This window comes from Toxorhynchites rutilus, chromosome 3 (assembly GCF_029784135.1).
Source record: "Toxorhynchites rutilus septentrionalis strain SRP chromosome 3, ASM2978413v1, whole genome shotgun sequence".
NCBI classification, from domain to species: Eukaryota; Metazoa; Arthropoda; class Insecta; order Diptera; family Culicidae; genus Toxorhynchites; species Toxorhynchites rutilus.
In genome coordinates this window covers 91,080,164-91,095,467 of record NC_073746.1, presented here as the reverse complement: position 1 = coordinate 91,095,467, position 15,304 = coordinate 91,080,164, and the positions used below count along the sequence as shown (strand labels likewise).

At 36.8% G+C, this 15,304-nt stretch overlaps 1 protein-coding gene across 9 annotated transcripts in view; it reads right to left on the bottom strand.

Moving 5' to 3' along the window:
- Window positions 1-15,304, bottom strand: part of LOC129779604 (protein NDRG3) — a 171,883-nt gene that overhangs the window by 42,901 nt on the left and 113,678 nt on the right. For 5 of the 9 annotated variants that reach the window (XM_055787173.1, XM_055787177.1, XM_055787178.1 and 2 more), the window contains exon 3: window positions 10,882-10,977. The exons of 2 other annotated variants lie outside the window; for them this stretch is intronic. In XM_055787173.1, coding sequence (XP_055643148.1) covers window positions 10,882-10,977 — 96 coding nt within the window. The remainder of the gene's footprint in view (window positions 1-10,881; window positions 10,978-15,304) is intronic. 2 more of the 9 variants (XM_055787172.1, XM_055787179.1) reach the window with 1 other exon arrangement.

Sequence of the window (15,304 nt, the reverse complement as noted above, 5' to 3'; positions counted from 1 at the left end):
ACACAAAACATGACTTTCTTCTGGCGAAGACGGGCTCCAGGGGTAGCTAATGGTAGTTTTTGGATTGTTGTATATTAAACATTTAGTATTATAGACAACTCTACACGAACTGATGATTGCGCCGGCTAGTGACCATTCTATCCTGGATTCCTCGAGTCGAGAAAGACGCACCACGCTAGATATGAGGTACAGACTAGGGGGGCGTTGCTGATTAATGGTCAGCTGCATCCCAATAGGAAGTATCCCGTGTCGGGCACACGTACAGAGCATTGGAGGCAGCAACATCCCAATTACGAAAACACTTGTAATACTAACCTCGAGCCAACCGCGAGTAATCGGTTACATATTACTAACATAGATAATAAGAAAAATTGTATTGAACTCCCGGCCCCGTGAGGCTAACGCCATATGAGCCTTTATAAAAATATATATTTTGGAAAAAAAAAAAAAAAAAAATTAGTATTATCGCTCGTTAGGAATTGCTCCGTTTACTGTTTTCGTTGTGTTAATAAAATGAGTTACTGCGCAAGCTCTCGGTCATATTGTTTAGAGCCCATATATCGAAGTGATTTAGGCAGCCAAGTTCCACCAGGTGTAGTGATTTTAGACATCTGTTCACGTTTCGTGAACTGAAGATCATTCTTGATCAGTGTATCAACCTTCCGAATAACCCAATGTATTCAGTGGGAAAACAGCTTACTCAAAATATGGTATTAACATAAAAGAGAGATATTTCATTAAGTTTAATTGTACGAGTATTATTCAAAAATGGAAAAAGCCAATGTCTTCCGATTACTCCAGCCAGGACGTTCTACAACTTTCGTATCAACTTCCTTAAGGTACTTCCGGATACAACGGATCAACTGTCTCAAATTTTGGGCCTTCCAATCATTTTTATATACTAAAGCTTTAACTTCGTTTGAGAATGCAATTTGACGAAGCCGAACTTTTTCTTGTCGGTTCACTCAAAAGATAATAATTGCGAGAGAAATCAGTATTCGCAAAGTTTTGATTGGACTACCAGTTGGAATAGGCAAAAAAAATAACTAACATCCTAGAAAAATGTCGACCGCCATGAACTATTTACGGTGAATCGAGGGCTCTGTAAAATCTTAAGACAGTATCCTAATCTAGAAATTTGAAAAATAATCAATAAAATTTTCCTTCATATTTCTGTAGATAAGGCATGCAAGAATATATTAGGTATTCAATATACATCTAACCTGGGAGGCGATCTGGCGTAGTGGTAACATCCATACCTCTCACGCAGAGATCACGAGTTCAATTCTCACTCCCGACATTCTTCCAAAAATGGAAGTAAAAGTGACGAACCAGCCGAAATGTGTTGAAAGTCACTATAATAAAGAAAAAAAAAAAAAAAAAAAAACATCTAACCTGGCAAGAAAATATTTCTAACCTGGTACGGCCATAACAACGAACTTCGAACGCGTTTCTCTCAAAACTAGTTTTTTTCAAACTGGCGTACACGATATTTCAAGTTCTACTGAACCGACTCATGTCGGATTTATATGAATAAAGTCTGTACGCATCTCTTTATCGCATGAAAATTATATTTTTTAAATCTTAATGTTGAAAAAAATAGGGAAACGTTAAAAACACGTAAACACGTTAAAAACAGCATTTTTCTCTTCAAACGGTCGCCATTTTGCCAAAAAAAATGTTTTTGACTTGTCCGAGCGGCATCTTTAATGATTCAGAATCTTTGCGATTTTTTTTGTTTCAGATACCCAGACACAATTTTTTTTGAACCCCCTCACTTCATCAGCTTGTAACTATTCTAGTTATGACTATTTTTTCTCCATTCAATTTTTGTTTTATTGTTAAAAGATAGATGAACAAATAATGATAGAATGGATAGTAAAAATATTCTTTGTTTTATTTTTACGAAGCTCGAAAAAATGTTCGAAATTCATGTCTCTACAATAGAATACCTCCTTAAGACATTTAATAGTGGGATTTTGGCATCTGGACAGTATTTAATTCGTTTCTATGAAGCTGAGCCTTAACATTTTTAGGAATGAGATTTTTAATTGATTAATTTTATCCACCCGTAGGCAACATGGATTCCATTAGCACTCCTACTAAAAATTGATACTTTCAACGAGAATCAATCAATTAAAAGCCTTGTACGAAGTGAGGAATCAATCATTCTGCAACCATCCCATCCCAATATTGTCTCGTCGAGTGGTAAATGTTGCTATTTTCCGTCATGTTTTCCCACTCCCTTCAAGGGATCATAGTGATGGGGATTTTTTCATCTTCTTCTGGGTGGTGACAGCATAGCAGCATGCACAAAGAAAAGGGAACCCTTATCCCATTATCCAGTTGAATAAGTTTCGATTATCGGGACGTGCACTCGTTGTGACTGATGAATTTATAATTGCTCTCTAAAGGAGGCGGCGTTGATGATAACGGTGGCTGGTCCGGGGGCGATGATGGCAATGAGAGCAGTTCTGTTAAATGGTATTAAGTTTCACAAACGGATAAGATGTTGCTATTTGATGCATGATGATGGTGCATAATTTCGTGCCGTCGGATCCTAACGGGAAAGTCAACTTCCCATTTCTTCGCTTGACTTTTCCACGAACGAGCGAACATAAATGGCAATGTATTTCCGGTGGAGCTCTCCCACTGCAACAAGTTGGAAAAAGCCCCAACCATTGTTGGACTTCGTTTGAAGAACACTTTAACAATGGCAGGTGTATTTCAGATGGGGAAGAACAAAGATAGTTTGCTTTGCTAAAAAATAACGTCTATGTACTGTTGGGCAATTTCGTTCTCCGTCAGGATATTTTTTCATACCCATAATGCATAAAATTTTAGCTTTGTTATCCATACATTATGCAGATAATATCAGGTTGAGGAAAAATGCGATTCTTTCGGTAGATGGCTGTGAGAATTAGCTCGTACCAGTTCAGCCGATGATCTTCGTCTCACCAACAATTGATATTTTCATTTAAATGATTTCGGACATTCAAGTCCACACAGAAATTATTTTTGACGTGGGACTACGTCTAACCGGAATATATAAGGGGTAAAATGAAAACCAAAACACAGAACATGCAGAAACAAATGCAAGATTTCGAATGCTTATAACTCAAACATTTCTTACTGGATCGGAAAGATGTTTGCATAAATCGATAGGGAATATTTCTACGCATCTATCGCAATTAATAAAATGTTATTTTTCATTAGATAAACAATTGAATAATTGTAAAATGTTAAGAGTTATCTAAACGCTCTAACTGATTCGTTTTGATTGGCCCGATTTACGGTTTCCCCAGCACAGCCATCAAAACCAAGCAGCCTTGGGGAAATCGGCATTGCAAATACATGGAAGTAGGGGGACTTTTGTTCTCATCGAAATATGTTCCCTAATACAGACTTCAAAACCAAGCAGCGTTGGAGAAATCGGCATTGCAAATACATAATACATACTTTCGTAGGGAGAGATTTTGTTCCCACCGAAATGTGTTCCCTAACAGAGATTTCAAAACTAAGGTACCTGGGGGAAATCAGCATTGCAAATATGCAAGTCGGGGGTATTTTCGTTCCGACTGAAATGTGTTTCCCTAACACAGACTTCAAATCCATGGAGCGTGTGGAAATTGCCGTTGCAAATTCATGCAGGTCGGGGGTATTTTTGTTCCGTTTGAAATGTATTTCCCTAACACAGGCTTCAAATCCATTGAGCATGTGGAAATTGGCAAGGTGTCTGGGGAAATCGGCTTTGCAAATAAATGCAAAATGCGAACAATTTTTATACTCGCTTGCCTTTGTACAGTCTAGAATATGTTTCCTTAGCATGGTCTTCTAGAGTTAAGAACTTGGGTAAATCGTGCAGACGCTAGAGGCGAATGAACATTCAAGTCTAAAGCAGTATAAAAGTAGAAGTTGAAGTTGTTGATTCATGCAAACCGGGGATACTTCTGCACCCGCATGTTTTGTTTTGCATTCCAAAAAGCGTTCTCCTAACACGGATTACAAAAGCGGCTACGAACACAACGCTTTGGCTCGGTTATTCAAGGTTGCATAGAAGGATATGCCTTCATATCCTCTACTCACTGAGTTTCTACGCATACCATTTGATGATTATGAAAAATGTTGATAATCGTTTGCTGCGATAACGCCTATTGATTAAACAATATACGTTCGACGTACGACGACGACAAAATCGAAACTGAGTGCCTGAAGTTCATCAAATCCAGCAAATTCGCGGTTCGAGAAGTACGTACACTTGAGAGATGCAAACTTCAGAGAGAAATGTAAAATAAAATAATCGCTCGATAATTCTTCCGTTCATATATTTTGTCCTAGAAATCACATCAAACGTAAAAGGACTGTCATTAAATTTACTTGTAACGAAGAATAATCTATCACAATGAATTGACCTTACATGGAATTTATCCATTCTTTTCACTCACACTGCAATTAAAATGAATTCGGAAATTGTTTCATTCAATCAAAACCTCAATCAATACAAACAAATGATTGCTAAGCTAAGGTAGTTCCACGTCAACCTTGCGGTTATGTCATAGTTATAACCCACCCATTTTTTTCTGTATGTGATCTATATTCGTGGTGTAGAATTTCTTTTTTGGCATATAAATCTGCTGCAGACTAATAAAACTTGATATTGACTGTTCAAATCCTTAGTTCCGTTCTCGGGCTAAATCGTGAGGAACGGACATCAAATCATTTTTATTTATATAGATACTAGCTGACCCGGCAAACTTCGTCCCGCCCAAAATTTGTTTTTTGTTATCAACAGCAATAAAAAAAATCAATACCTTCAAACATTCACGTTTTCTTACTAAGCGCAAGTTCTTGAGTCCAATCGCCGAACTGTTCATTGATTGATTTTCTAATCGACCCCGTTGAATTTACCTTTTACTAAAAAATTCCTAGTATTTCTACCAAAACTCATCATTACAATATCAGATTATTTTCAGACACAATACTCGTTCAATATTTTTCAAATACTTGCAAATAACATGTTTCTCCGTTACATGGAATAAAAGTTTGATACAGAAAATATGATACAAAAAAGACAGACCCCTCCCCTCCCCTCGAGTCCATAAGAATCAGACATACAGACAGAAATCCATTTATATATATATATATATATATATATATATATATATATATATATATATATATATATATATATATATATATATATATATATATATATATATATATATATATATATATATATATATATATATATATATATATATATATATATATATATATATATATATATATATATATATATATATATATATATATATATAGATATACAAAATTTACAGTAATTTTTATATCAAGAATGCACCACACTATTGTTGCTTTTTTTGTTGTTATTGTTTCAAGATGGCACAAGATATCGAACAAAAGGGTATACCTTCGACCAGAAGGTCTTGATTTTTGCACAAAAATGAAGGATTTATTTTTCCCCAACCTAATACGAAACACTCTCAGTGTGTCACATTGCTCATGCTTGCACGTGCACGCGAATAGCAGATGAAAGGAGCTGATGCTTCTTTCGGTTGAATCCAGCATTGTTGCTAAAGAAACGCTAATGATGTTTGCCATTCTCGCGTTTCCGTTGTTCGTGCTTCCGTAGCGTTTAAATGTACAACCGTAAAAAAGTATGAGTCGACGAGGGTTCATGGTTTTCGAAAACTGGAATATAGACGATGAATGATGAAGGATCCTAGTCTTTTGAATTAAAAAAAATTGCATTCCAAGCAAATCATATCATCTTTATTTGCAAGTGAGAAATTATTTGAATCAATACTGAAGCACAACATTTGTGAGCCATAACCATTCACATATCTACTAGGTCTTTATCCCAACTTTGTTAATTCATTTTGGCACTGTCAATGCATGGTGTGTAATATGAAGTGTTATTTCTTTTTTGTGCAAAATATGAATGCTTGTTTAGATAATAGATAGCTCACATGCAGCATCTCTCGAATGCTTTCTGGTGGCTTACAAGATCTCTTCTTTGCCCGATGGACAATAGACAAAATGCCGACAGGACGAAAAACGAGCACCCCAGATAACGACCCGATCAAAGCAACAAAAAAATCATGCATCCGTCAGAGAGATTACAACAAGCCGGGAGAAAAAAAAAGCTCCGCGAACATCAGAGACGACGAGCACGAAAGCCAAAGGACGATGATAATGCTGATGATGGGGTAGATCCGGATGCCTAAGCTGGTGCTTAGGTATTTCATTTATTCAAGAGACTGACTACCCACTGACACACTCCGGAGGGTTGAGTGAGTATGTATGCAACAGAGATGTTCTACTTTCGAGTCATGCACTGCCGACAGTCGCACTGCGGCCAAATGTGTCAAAGAATCGTGACAGTCGTGAGTGTACGCTCGGGATGACGATAAATATGATAAACGGTATCCCGAGGGATCCTCTCGCTGACTTGGAAGTAGAATTGCTTTAACTTTATGCTGCTTGTGGAGCCAAGCATAATCGGTCAATTAGTGGGATTGCTTTAGATTATAGCGGGTTACAACTAAAAAATTACACTGGCTACACTATCTACATCTCAATAGCCTGCCGGTTGGTTGTTTTTTCTTTTTACAATTCTGGTATTATGCAGTTCGCCAATTCATTGTATCATCTTTTTAACGTCACGTCACTTCGTTCGGCCGGCAAACAGGTATCAACGCTCAAATCCTTGCACCGAGATGTAACGCTCTCGTTTTATAAATTTAAAACTAACACCCGTGTACAGATGCAGAAATGATGTGATGCAAAAATACAGATTCACTCTCCACCAAATAGTTTAGCAACTGGTTTAGGCGTTTAGCGCATAGATGATATACTTCATACAATAAACATTATTTGATTAATGTCTGCATTCTAAATCCATAAAATCCTCTTATGTGGGACATTAGTTTTTATGCTTAAATATTAGGAAATCTTGTTGAAATATGTTCATACTCGCTTAAGCTCTTGAACAAGGTATCGTGAGTGGTTTCAATAATATGGAAGAAAATAGAGGTGGGTTACATCTGCGTTACAACCGCAAAGTTGACGTGGGACTACCGTTGACTTAGTAATCATTTGTTTGAAGTTGTATTTGAATATTTTTTTTTGTCTCTATTATAGTGACTTTCAACACATTTCGGCTGGTTCGTCATTTTTACTTCCATTTTTGGAAGAATGTCGGGAGTGAGAATTGAACTCGTGATCTCTGCGTGAGAGAAATGGATGTTACCACTACGCCAGATCGCCTCCCTAGTTGTATTTGAAGCAATTCTCAATGGATGAAAATATTCTAAAAGGAGATTTCTGAAAAGTCCAAGCAAGTACAAGCATGGAGCTTCAGTGGATGCATTCTGATGTGTAAAATTCACAAAACGGTTGTCTATATGAAAAAGACAGAATTGTCGTTGGTGAAGGTACATGTAGCAGGTACATCTCGGTTGAACAAAATGTACGATATCTCAACCCCATCATTAGAGTGCCAATGGATATATGGAAAAAAGTGACCCTCGAATTACAAAGCGAACTTGAAAAAAAATGTTGATACTCACGAAAAACTACCCTGTGCAAGATATCAGCTCAATCGGAATCCATTTAATAGTGTCGCACAGCGGTCAAAGTTTGAGTTTTTGGAAAATCGAAAAATCACCCAAAGGAGTAAAGGAAATCGGAGTTTTCTAAAAACAATTTTGATGCCAAATGTCTTCAAATTGCATGAAACGTCGAGATCTGTCATCTCGAAATTTTTTTTTAGCAAAAATCAACACTCTGGGACTTAGTTGTTTTTTCGGGATACGAAGCAAAACGTATGGTTGAGGGTGTCAATGAAAATCGTCATATCGATTTATCAAACGGGACTCCATGCAAAATGTTAATTTGCACGATAAAATACCCTCTGTAAAATATTAGCTCATACGGACTTCATTTACTATTGTCGCAGATCTCAAAATTTTAGTTTTTTTAAAATCGAAAAATCATCCAAAAGGGGGAGTAAAGTAACTCGGGGTTTTCAAAAAAAAGTTGATGCCAATGTCTCAGAATTGCATGAAACGTCGAGATTTATTGTTAACTCGAAAAAAAAAATTGTTGTCAAAAATTTACTTTTCGGCACTTAGTCGTTTTTGTCTGGAATGTCGATTTTTGACGAAATTTTTTTCCGAGATAACAGTAAATATCGACGTTTCATACGATTTTAAGACATTTGGCATCAACATTTTTTTAAGCCCTTTCTCTACTCCTTAGGTGATTTTTCGATTTTCAAAAAACTAAAACTTTGACCGCTGTGCGACACTATTAAATGGATTCCGATTGAGCTGATATCTTGCACAGGGTAGTTTTTCGTGGGGATCAACATTTCTAATCAAGTTCGCTTTGAAAATTCAGGATGACCATTTTCATTGGAACTCTACCCATCAGTGCAAAATGTATAACAATGGAATGAGTGCAGTTGACCAATTCGATGCCTAACGAGGACTGTACTAATCATCTATCATACACAATAAAAAAAAAGTATGGACTCATTTCCACTACATGCTGAGTGATAGTGTCGTTGATTTTTCTCAGATCTACAAAACATCTCACGGAAAAAGCCAAAACACTCGAAGTCCTCCGAAGGAAGGTTTAACGGGACAAACCATTGCATCAATACTAACCCCAAAAAAAAACTCAGTACAGATGTGCATATGGTAAACGAGGTCCCATGTGCATTTATTTGAAATGTGACAGGTGGGTCTACATCCATTAAGAGAGTATTGTAGTGTAGAGACACGAATTTCGGACGTTTTTTCGAGCTCTGTATAAATAAAACAAAATAATATTTTTACCATCCATTATACCATTATTTATTCATCTATCTTTTAACAATAAAACATAAATTGAAAGGAGAAAAACATTCATAACCAGAATATGTTGGAGCTTAAGAAGTGAGAGAGGTGAAAAAAAAGTTGTAACATGGCGAACACGTTTTCAGTCCTTCTGGGTATTTGAAACGAAAAATTCGAACAGATTCTGAATCAGTGAAGATGCCGTTATCGCATGAACCTCGGACAAGTCAAAACCAACTTTTTTGACAAAATGACGGCCGTTTGAAAAACTAAATGCGGTTTAAAACGTCTTTTCTTACGTTCCCCGATTTTTTAAAATATTAAAATTTAAAAAATATCCTTTTTTAGAAGTTCATGCGATAGAGAGGGATGCAGATTGTATCCATATAAATTCGACATGATTCGGTTCAGTAGAACTTGAGATATCGTGTACACCAGATTGAAAAAACTAGTTTCGAGAAAAAACGCGTTTGGAGTTCATTATTATGGTCGTACCAGGTTAAGTATCGCATCACTAAAATGGCTCTAACTCGGTAAATAATAGGATTTTCGATAATTCCTTTCTCGGGGATATTCTTGAATGCCTAAACTACAGAAATATGAAAGAAAAAATTTTTGATTTTTTTCAAATTTCTAAACTAGAACACTGCCCTAAAGTGTTTCTACAGGTAACTTGTTAAATTACAAAGAAGCAGAAATATTTCAATGATGTTTCGATTACCTAACCTCACGTTCCTGCGAAATAAAACGTTTCATTCTCAAGTGTATGTGATTTTAACTGCGTAGCATAAACTAATAAAGTTAGTAATACCACATTGCCTGTTGCTTCCTAGCCATAGTATGATGGATCAGAAAGTTCCGCGTCATTTTTACATTTTAATTTCTTTTCAATTCACAAAATATGACAACATGAAAAATCTAATCTAAACAGAAAATATGTAGGGTAATATTTGATTCTGTTTTGATCAAGAGAATAAGTTTGTTCACTAGTTGTGTCCAACAAATATCATGTCATTGGCCAATGGTATTTTTTCTATGCACTTCGAAATACTCCTCTGGCACTGCTGTGTGCAGTTACCATAGGTATACAAGATTTCGAAAACTTAATAAAGAACAGAACTGAGGTTTTTGTGTAAATGTGTACACCAAAATGAACATCGGGAAATACATAGCATCAAATCCGCAAGAAGCGTGGCATTGCAATATCATTCAATCATTCGTGCCTCACCATCTGTCGGTCTAGATGAAATGACTCGCTGCAAACCCCATGCTGGTGGTAGATAATTCACCTTCGATTGCAATTGCTAGTGATTTATTGGTGCCTGAAGCACGCGCGATTGTGTGTACTACCGGAATCAAACCATATGCCTTACACCTCAGACATATTTCGTATTTGCATTCTCCTGGTATGTAGCCAACTGCAACGTACTGAAACTCCCACCTCTATGCATGGTATTTGCATACCATTAACGATTGACGGAAACAAATAAGGTTTTGCAACTATGAAGTGTGTGTGTGTGTGATCCGCCGGGAGCCGTGGAAATGATGCGTATTCGTCACCTCGTTGGAGGCCATTCATTTCCAGACAACACTGATGGTGATACTTGACACTTCGTCTTCATTAAATATAAACGTGTACAGTGAAATTCATCTGTAAAATATCTGTACGTGAGGAGCTTACTGTCATCAGAATTATGTGTGATATTATGTATTATAGAACAACCTAACGTTGGGAAAATGAGAGCTGCTCACGAACTGTACAAGCCTTCTTATTTCTGTTTGTTTGATTGTTGTGATTATGAATGTGAGGCGGTTGTGGAATGCTGTTTTGAATATGTTTAGGATCTAAAACCAATATGCAAGATGTTGGCGGGCTAGAAATCATTTCAAAATCAATCACGCAAAAACAAATCTATTTAAATTAGTATAAAAAAGAAACTTGAAACGCTAGGCAGAGAATTAACGATCGCTGCTTGGGAGTTTGTTGCAGTTGTTGTCTTGTTTTGGTTTTTGTGCTTACCCCAATAGACGAGCCTCCTCGGCAGTGTGAGCTGGAGCGGATGGCATTCTGACGATGGCTGCTTTGCCGGTCTTGTCACGGTCCCTGAAATTAATACTATTACATGCAGAGGCCAGACAAATAAAATCAACTGAAAACATAATATGAGAGGGAGTTTTCCGGAGTGGTGGGGGGACGGTAGAAACAGAGTTTAAGCAAAGAAGGTAAGGGTAATCGTTAAAACAGAAACAATAAAGGGCCGGGGATAACGGGGATGAAACGAGAACTAATCGAGTTAGAGAAAAGTAGAGCGAGGAGATTAGTGTATTATTCTGGCATTGCTTTGCTTGATTTTTTTTGCAATTCGAATTTTGTATTTCGAGCAAGCTTGAAGAGCAAATGGCGATGAGCAACTTTAGTAACGAGGTGTGTGTGTATATGTTTGCGAGTAGCAGCAGAAGCTTGCCAATTTTCCAATAATGATTTTCGTTTGATATTTATTAGTAGCGCTATTAAAATAATGTTATGGGTGACAATGAGCGATTGTGGTTTGCGGTGATGCGACACAGCGGAACGACATGCTAAATTACATCAGAATCGATACTGCTTTGGCACGTGGAAAACATCGGATGCGACACTGTGAAGCGTAAATTCCAATCACATATTCAACGTAAATCGTGCAGAATCGCAATTAGTTTACGGCGTTTGGATTGATCGCTAACAATATTTTAACAAATATAAATGTAACACCAATCTTTCCACAAAATCAAAAACAAAAGTTGTTAAAATGGCTGTTTTTTTAACTAACTGATGCTAACATTATATAGTTTCTTGTAAAAACCAAACTGTATTTTCCTGCTCACCATATTCCAACCATCGCCAGTATATCTTTCCGCAGAACCAGATCATCGTTGCGGAAAGTCAAACGAAAAACCCACAACAAAAGAAACAACCGTTGGAGGATGGATGAGTCAGTTGTTTTCCTCCCCATTACCACATTGAGATCGATCAGTAGTGAACCAATCTCTCAACAAAGATACGGGGAAAAGCAATCTAATCGCTGCACACTTGCTCATTCGATATTTATCAAAATCATCGACATCACAGCCATGAATTATTCGAGTGTGGGTGAATTTTACAACTGACAATCATTCTATCATAATGTGGTGGCAAGGGGATTCAATTCTTGCCGGATACATGATGTTTCCTGGGAAAACTGTTTAGATAAATGCGTTACCATTGTCACGGAGAAGTGACCAGAAACCAAATCGAATAGCAATTCATCTATCTATGCTATTGATCCCTTCAATCATCTCACTGCTTGGATATCCATAGCAGAGTTTATTTCTAGCTGCAGTTCATTAGTGTTCAGGAGAAAGGACAATTCAGAAATTTCTTTAGATGCATATTTATCCATTACTTTTCTTTCAAATTACTCTCGTGCTACTGGTTGTCTTAATCGTTAATTGAGATTTCGTTGCCATATTAAAAACCTTGATTGTGTTACGAATCATGAATTCAAAAATATGAAAGTATCAGTGCAAGAGAGAATCATTTTCTTCAACGGAAAAATTCTCTCAGAGTATGCATAGTTGAGTTCCTGTTTTTCCACGGCGACTGACCACATTTTTGTCTGAATTTTAGAAAAAAAAATAATTAGATCGTGATTTTTGGGTTTTTTTTTTATTTAAGGTAAATGCAAGTCGTTAAGAAAAGAGAATTCTTTATTTTATTATAAAGGCTTTAAAAAGTAGAGCAAAAATGAAAAAAAAATCTTATGAACTGGTTTATTATTTTTTTCCAGAATCTCTCAGGAGGTGATATCTAATCATATTTGATGTAAAAAATCCTTCTACACATATGTTCGAATTTCAACCATGAAAAAAGAATTGAGAAAATTTAGTACAGAATATAGAAAATTTAGTACATGATATAGCAGCGGAACATTTAATTTAGTTTAAATACACACATTTTGGAGGTGAAAAATTCAAAAGTTCCCAATCCCAAAAATTCATATTAAACTTGGTTGTTTCTATCAATCAAATTGAAGCTCTTAAACCACTCTATAATTTGTTCTTTGACGCTCAACTTCTATCTTTTTTTATTTGACTGCATTATCAATATGAACAATTCCTAGTGAAATTTCAATTTCATCTTAACACATTAAGGACCGCACGTTTTGGGGCAAACTTGAACGCTTCATTTGTTCGGATTCCGCGAATGAGATCGTTTCCTTCGATGTGGATGAGACGAAGGCGAGTCATCGGTAGGCCTTGTTAGATTCTTGGCAAACCAAGGATTTAACCATCAAGTGTAGAAAACACGGGTGATTTCGTGATCCATCCGTAACAGACGGAACGCGAAACACGAAAAAACTCGTGAGCGGTCCGCAATATATTAACGTTGAAAGGTTACATTTTCTCTTGAAATAAGTCGTATTTGAACTATAAAAAAATATTTTTTTTGAAACTGTATATAATCGAGTCCGACCTGTACTTCAAATCACACTTGCTCAGTTTACAAAATGACGTTATTGTCATCAATTTTGATTCAGTGCGCAAGCGTTAACAAAATCATAGAAGGTGTCTGCACAATGACGCGAGAATTGTGATTCGAAGATAAAAACAGAAAGTGGGTTATATCTATGGTATAACCGCAAGGGTGACGTAGGACTATCGTAGATTTAGAGATCATTTGTATGAAGTTGAATCTGAATTCATTCTGAATGAATGAATATTTGGAGAACTTCGAAAACGAGAGCGTTACGTTGGAGGCACAAGGTTTTATGCATCCAATATTGGATACGGAAATATCCTACTGATGGGGAAGAATAATCTTCAGAAGCTATCCTGTTGATTGCGATTGATTGAAAAATCACAAAACCTAATGTATTTGGTCACAGTGTTACATGGATAGAAAACATTCAATTAAACTCTTTCACATGAATATATTTTGAAAATTCCCAAAGGAACTGGCAGATTATTTTCAGTAAATATTAGATATTTCCACATTTTCCTCGATACTGGAAGCCCACCAGTGGTTAATGCCAACTCGATAACCACCTGTTAATAGCACTTGATTGAAACATATTTGGTCACAGTGTTACATGGATAGAAATCATTCAATTAAACTCTTTCACATGAATATATTTTGAAAATTCCCAGAGGAACTGGCAGATTATTTTCAGTAACGATTAGTTATTTCCACATTTTCCTCGATACTGGAAGCCCACCAGTGGTTAATACCAACTCGATAACCACCTGTTAATAGCACTTGATTGAAACATATTTGGTCACAGTGTTACATGGATAGAAAACATTCAATTAAACTCTTTCACATGAATATATTTTGAAAATTCCCAAAGGAACTGGCAGATTATTTTCCAGCAATGATTAGATCTTTCCGGAACTTTCTCGATGCTGAATGGCATCCTAACGGAAAGAGTTCTGCGCGTGTATGTGTCGATCCTTCGCCGTCCACCACCTCCAGCACGTTAGGCAACGATGTTGTCTTGTCGATGTCCTCACGAAAAATGAATGTGTCTCACCACCAGAATATCGCTTAAGTATGCTTTTTGTGTGTGATTGAATCGAGAGAAGGTGTGGTTTACGATGGCAATTTGGAAGGCAAACTAGAGGGGAATGAACTCTCTGAGCTCGGAACTTTCGGCGACTGAGCAATAATCGATTGCGGGCGCATACAATATTGGATACGGAAATATCCTACTGATGGGGACGAATAATCTTCAGAAGCTATCCTGTTAATTGCGATTGATTGAAAAATCACAAAACCAAATGTATTTGGTCACAGTGTTACATGGATAGAAAACATTCAATTAAACTCTTTCACATGAATATATTTCCCAAAGAAACTGGCAGATTATTTTCAGTAACGATTAGATATTTCCACATTTTCCTCGATACTGGAAGCCCACCAGTGGTTAATGCCAACTCGATAACCACCTGTTAATAGCCGCGCGTGTATGTGTGTGTAGCGATGTCTTCCCAGGGAACCGTTTGTGGCATCACTCTCCACCTGATAGATTCCTTTCTGGCCTAGGGTGCACAAACAGGCTCTTGGTGACACCGTTCATCCGCGCTTTCATGATAAATAAAGAGCTTCACCGCAACAGCGACAACATGCTCCAATCGCTGTTCAATTAGAACTGAGTGGATTTCCGAGCGGCGCTCGCTTATATACCGATTGGTGATTTCAATAGCCTGTTTTGAAAGCAATTTTAAGACTATTGAAACAAGTTTTTGGATCAAAAAGTAACAAGTATATAACGCGTAGACATTTTATCTTTCGAATGAAGTGTTTATCGTACCATTTCGTTCAGTTGTTTAGGAGCTATTAACGCTCAAAATCTCGGTCTCCGGCGTAACGCTTTCGTTTTCGAAACTTTGATTTTACACCCCGGTATAGAAATGAAAGACGTAGTCCT